Source organism: Fulmarus glacialis, unplaced genomic scaffold, assembly GCF_000690835.1.
Source record: "Fulmarus glacialis isolate BGI_N327 unplaced genomic scaffold, ASM69083v1 scaffold39191, whole genome shotgun sequence".
Lineage (NCBI taxonomy): Eukaryota > Metazoa > Chordata > Aves > Procellariiformes > Procellariidae > Fulmarus > Fulmarus glacialis.
Window position 1 is genome coordinate 9,746 of NW_009191575.1, and position 6,402 is coordinate 16,147.

The following is a 6,402-nucleotide window of genomic DNA, read 5'->3' on the forward strand; positions in this document are numbered from 1 at the left end:
GGAAAGACCAAAGGTGACTCATACTGAAGGCACTTTCACCATTATGCCCACTATTTTTATAAGAATAAGAAATGGACTTTTCATGTGATCTACCAGCAATGTTTTCAAATTTTATTAAGAACAATTTTAGTACAAACCAGAATAAAGACTGAATTGCTCCAGAAAAGAATCCTAGGAGGGAAAAAACGTTACAGTCAAATGAACTCAGCACAAAATTTATGTATAACCATGTAAAGGAGCTGGTAGTTGGGAACACTCTTGGAACTGTGTATTCACATATTCTTAGCTCAAGTCCAGCCATTCTGCTAATTCCTGAAGATAATAGTTAAAAAAACAAAGCTAGATCACACACAGCGCAAAAAAGATGGAAATACTGGAAGATAATAGATATTAGTAGCAAGAAAGTATGTCTCAGCATAACTTTTTTTTTTAAATAAAAATAGGCTCTAACAAAGAAATTAAAATAAAGCCAGAAACCAGATGGACAGAGAATTCTTATCAGACCTTGAGTGTTTTGCTGCTGGTTTGACATCAAAAAGGCTGGGAATAAAAGGGTGGAGAATGTAGGCTTTCATCCTCACAGGGCCAAATGCTCAGTCGTTCTCCAGTTTTGAATATAACCAGCTAATTTGTATCAAGGAAGAATCACGAACCCTGGATTTTTTTAATCTGACTGTGACAAGATCTTAAGTTACCGGGGATGGGAGGAAAAGAAATCAATATTACCTCCCCAAAGTATGCAAGAACTTCAGCCTCCATTTCCATAGATGAAATAAAATAGCTCATCTAGCAGAAGACTAAGTTTGGTGTTAACATACTGACAAGCATCTAACAATTATGACAGTTTAATACAGGCTTCTATTTTAAAATTAAAACAAGAAAACCTCCAAGTTAAGGAGATTGTTTCTTCCTGAAAACTTCCAACCAAATTGTAACTATGCAGATAGTATAAAACTATGAAATCATGACTTATAGTCTAATGCTTCCTTTCATTTTATTCATACAGTCCAGAAAATGAGTAGAATGAATTACTGTTTGCAAACCATAATGAAAACTTTATTGACAGAAGTAACTGCTGGATCACACCCTCTTCTCTCACAGCTATCTATCAGCTAATTCTGACTCTGTTTCAGAATAAAAATATATAACCCAGTGCTGTTAGCATGCAGGAACTCACCCGACATTGTCTGTTCCAGCCTGTGGATCAGCGACTTTTTAGCACATTCAATGTCAGGACTTGGGTAATCCAACACCTGCCTGCACCAAACTAATGGACTGACACATTTTTGCACTGGAGTCTGTTTCTTCTTTGGGGATGTATATAACCTGAAAAGGAGAAGGGGGAGGGGGAAAGAAAAAAAAAAAATCTATGAAGACAGACAAAACGAGCATAAGATCAGGCATGTAACAAAATACCACATACTATGCTATTTCTGTTTTTATACTGTCTCTACAGTATACAATCCCAAAATATAAATAAAGCACAAGTTTTACCTTTAAATTAACTATTTTGGATACAGTATAATACTGGTAGCACATGGCTACCCAAGGACTTCTGGCAAGAAGTGATGCCTATGTTGCTACACTGGGATATACTGACTGATACGCCAGGAAAAAAAAGGTCTTCACTTTTCAGACACACTAGGTACATGGACAATTTCACTATGTCACATAAATGTACAAATCAGGATTAATCTTTTCAGATTTAAGTAACATTCACCTGAAAGAAGGAAATAAAGCACTATGCAATACGCAACTGTTGTTTTCCTAAACACAAAGATGTAGCAAGTGGTAAGCATCTTAATAGCCAAGGAACAGTGCTAAAGTTCTATCTGCTTTAGCACATCTACTATTCCAGCAGCCTTGAACAATAAACATTTTATTTTTACTTATAATTTGTATCCTAGCACCTGATCCTTTAGTTTTCCTTTGAACACACAACAACGGGACTATCTCTGTCCCAAAGGGTATACAGTCAAGCATTAAAAACAAGTAACAAGAGATAATGCACATAGAGTAGAGAGAAACAATGAGATCATATTGTTCTGCAGGACATGCTGAGGCCTTTGCCCATCAGCATCTCCATTCATTTATTTTAACATCAGCATTCCATGACTGAAGAAAGAAGTATTCCAGTTTAAAGGCTCTAGAAATTTAGCTGAAAATTTCTCCTCCCTCAACAAACAGATTAAAGGAAAAGTCATAACCAATCACACACTCAAAATACGGATATTTAAGCCTTATCTTTGGACTAGAATCAAACTTGGAACTGTGCTTCAGCAAAAGACAACAGTGAACTGCAAGATCTACAGCTCTAACTAGAGCTTACACATGTGCAGAAACAGTTAAACGAATGTTTCTTCTAGGAGTAATGACAGACTTTGCACTCCGAGTGAATATGGTTGTACGCTACACACTAACTTATGAACATTTGACAGCCTAATCAGCCATGCTTCCATACAAAACAGACAGCTAAAAATCTTGTTTCCTTTATGCCAATGACATCAGCAACACAGAAGTTATTTCCCACAGCTCTATTATGAGATTATTAGCTGATCCTTCCTCTGTAATTCTAGAACTTGAACTCAGTTTGTTTTATAAACAACTTTAAAAGATTTCTTTTTTTTAATTACTACCTTTAAAGTCACTTCTTACAAAAGCTTCCCAAAAAGCACACTTATAAAACTACCATGAATATCTTGCCCAAAACACTGATCACTTTGTTTAGAGCATGCTCTGAAACACACTTCCCTCAAACATGGAAATTAGAAAGCTATGTTTGCAAATGCAGGAGAGAGGATTTTTATTAGCTGCCAGGTTTTCTAACAAAAATGAAGCTGTTAGTAAAAATGCAAATAGCCACTGCCACATACTATAGTCCATGTGGCTTGCGCTCTGGCCAGTATCATGCTGGTCATTAAAAATGATTTTGTAGAAATCCTTACAATCCTTACAAGCACTCTGCCCACAAGAAAAGCTAAGAGCCTATCACATATTTATAGCCCTGAAGATCCTTGGAAAGCACAAGAATGACTCAATTTTTACAGTTCTATGTAAACAACTACACAAATTGCTGTACTTTCTGCAATTATGTGCATATAGTTAAAAGTAACGTTTAACATTTACTAGCTCTCTAACACTTCGAATTTACTGTCTTTTTAGCATTTATTTGCCTGTACTCTTTTCTGTCCTAAGGTATGTTTACACAATACAAAGGAGTGTCAAAGGTAACAAAGCCAACTTTTGTGCCGTACAGGCTAGACTCACTCCTAGCTCTCTGGATAGCTGACGTGCCTTGCTGTGTTTGAGAAGTTCCATGCACATTTGAAGTGTCTACCGTAATACCCAGTACAACAGGCAAGAAATTAAAGTGCATGTCCTCTTTGAAAGACACACAAAAGGGCTATCCTCAACAAACCTCCAAGACTACTCTAATCAAAATGGCACCTGGTATTTTAAGCTCCAACATTCTTATCTGCAATTTCCAATTGTTGCATTTGTTTCACAAGCAGTTCACTTACCGAAGCAATCCAGGCTAACACAGCTCCCACTTTTCCACCTCCCTTTCTAACCAAACATATATTGCAGATTCTCCCACCTCTTTCCAGTCAACTATTTTTTCTTTAACAGCCTTTGTTTCACACCTTACATTTCAAGAAAAGACAGAACTTTAGAATATATGTATTTCACGCAACTCCACTACCTCATGACAAACACATGTGCATTGATGCAGTAACACAACGGCTCTTTCAAGATACTTTCTTGCATATCATGCAGTTACAAAGTCTCATTATTATAAAGCAGTGATCTTAATTTCCCATCTGACAAAGAACAGCCAATCTCAAGTTTTGAAACTGACTTAATTCTACTCGCTTTGCCTAATTTGGATTAAAAAAAAAAATAAGACCAAGGGCAAGGCTAAGAATAAGAGTGATGCTTCTACTACTTCTTCCTCTCTTCCCAGCAGCAGGAAGGGAAAAAGAACAGAAAGGAGACTATGAAGCATGTACAAATAACTTCATACAGCTAAGTGATCTTCTTTGTCAAACTACTGTTTGGCCCAAAAGATACAGGTCCTTCTTAGCTGAAGAGCTTTCCAGAAGAGAGTCATGCCCATTTGTACCTGTTAATGCATTCTATAGCAATGCAACAGCACTGATTGGCAGTACAGCAACTTCAAGATTGAAGATTACCAGTATGACTTTGTACATCTTCAAACACTACTAAATCACTTTCTCAAAACAAGAAGTTGAAAATGATTGAGGAAGCTGACAGCTTACAGTTACCACTCGTACTACAAACGTTAACACACCAGAAGGCTACACTCCAATTTCTCCACACGAGAGTAAAAACTCTACAATTCAGTGACACAAGGTCAAGTAAAAGAAAACAGTATATAAAAAGAAGCCCAGGAGCTTCAATCTATTTTGAAACAGCATTAAGAAGCCCAGACTCTATGATTCTGCTGCACACAGTAACATTCCCTTCCTTCAGCTGTCACTAGTCAGCTATGCCAGAGCAGCGCCAATCTGAGGTTTAAAGCAGCCATGGCTCTCCTGATTAGTGCCAGGAAGACGCAGCACAGAAAAGGCAGAGCTTTTGCAGAAAGACTACTGCCACTACGAGCTCATAGAATAATGTCAGCCGAATGGGGCAAGCTGTAGCATGTTGCACCGGGACACAGCTGAGTTGGAAAAGGCTTTGAAGAAAGAGGCCACGACATTGAGGTAGGAATGAAATATCTGCATAGGAATTACCTCACCTGAGGGACACCTCCCAGTGCATTAAAATACAAGAGGCTAGTTGCCACAGGCATGAAACCAGAAGCCAAGGTTCTAATCAGGAAGAAAGGAAGAGTCTTTTTGTATCAAAATTCTTCTGCTCAGTACAAGAGTGAGGGAAAAACATGCAGATGAATATGAAGTCACAGATCTGAATTACAAAGAAGATGGCAAGTGGAAGGAACTGGAGTTAGACCTCATTTATTTTAGCTACCTTAACTTTAAGTGAAAACTGGCAGGTATAATAGAGGCAATGAAACAAAAGAGCAGACAAAACATGTTGCAGGCAAAAGCAGGATCGAGAAAGCAACCTGAAGCGAAGATGTGAAGAAAAAATGGAAATCTAAGGACAGATCGGTAAGAAATTCCCCTAAAATACAGGAGGAAAATTCCACAACAAAAAGCTGCTAAAAATAAATAAATCAGAAGACAATAAATACTGGACAGTCTTGGAAACAGACAATTTAGAACACAACAGTGTCAATCTAAACTCTTTTAGATCAATCTAAAACTTTCAGAAGATCTTATCTGGAACAATTTAAGTAAGTTAAAATTTAAGATGGATTTTGAATAAACAGCTATAGGTAAAGACCTGAAGAGAATCTCTGGTTGTAAAGAAAAAAAAACATGCAAAACCTAAGTCACATCCCTGCACATATCTGGCACACAGATTTCCTCTTCCCCCACCCCTGCAAAGTTCCTATCCTGCAGTTGTAACTGACTGAGACACATTGCTCAGCCTGTAATTACTAATTTGTTGGTGTACTTAACTGAATGCTTCTACTTCTGAGATGCATGAGTTACAGAAAAACTCCAGGTCTCTCAAAATAAGGAGATGAATACTACAAAAATGCTTTGACAATCCCATTAAACCTTCATATTAAAGCAGCATACCTCAAATACATGATGCAATTTTCAAGTAGAATCGGGAGGAATCGGAGAGATTGCAAAGTGCAACTGGGAACACAACTACCTTCCTGTCACCAACAATTATAGTTAGCTGTGCTCTGACTAGTTGCTGGAAATTATAGCCATTATTCATTTCCTCAATTCAAAAGAACATGTTGCTGTCTAAAAGGGATGTTGTAGAACGGGAAAAGGGGCCTTCAAAAGCTTAGAAGACTCCTGTAACACCATCACGTAGCTTTCCCAGAACTGTCACACAAACTCTGTACAACTGTCTGCTGTTTGAGAAGCTTTTCAGAAGGAATTTGTTAGAGCATATATGTTCTATTGTGGTATTGTTGATACTCACGTGGAATAGAGAAAAGTTGAGAAGTTCTGTGTCCTATTAAATGTGTTCTAAAATATAAGCTTAATTACTAGGCTTGAGAGCTCTACCAACACCTACAAAAAGTAGAAATGTGAATCATGCCTAAACAAGACATGATTATGAGGTAAATTTCAGGATTACCATTAAGACAATAAAGGAAATTTGTATCGAAGCTTTCATAATATCAAAATATCAAACATGTTTAAAAGCCATAAATATCTCACAAGAAGTTAGAAATGGAAAAAAGTTCTTCCTAGAGTTCTCAAACATCCACTTCACAAGAAACATAGATATCTCAAAGACATTAGTCAAATGGAATATTATTTGATGTTACACCAATTGTTTCAT

The 6,402-nt window shown here is 37.1% G+C and overlaps 1 protein-coding gene across 1 annotated transcript in view; it reads right to left on the minus strand.

Moving 5' to 3' along the window:
* LOC104083310 (SLAIN motif-containing protein 2-like) overlaps positions 1–1,326 on the minus strand; it is a gene marked incomplete at its 5' end in the record, with an annotated part of 9,573 nt that extends 8,247 nt beyond the window's left edge. Inside the window, one exon of the mRNA XM_009586749.1 lies at positions 1,178–1,326. Coding sequence (XP_009585044.1) covers positions 1,178–1,326 — 149 coding nt within the window. The remainder of the gene's footprint in view (positions 1–1,177) is intronic.
* Positions 1,327–6,402: the final 5,076 nt, after the last annotated feature.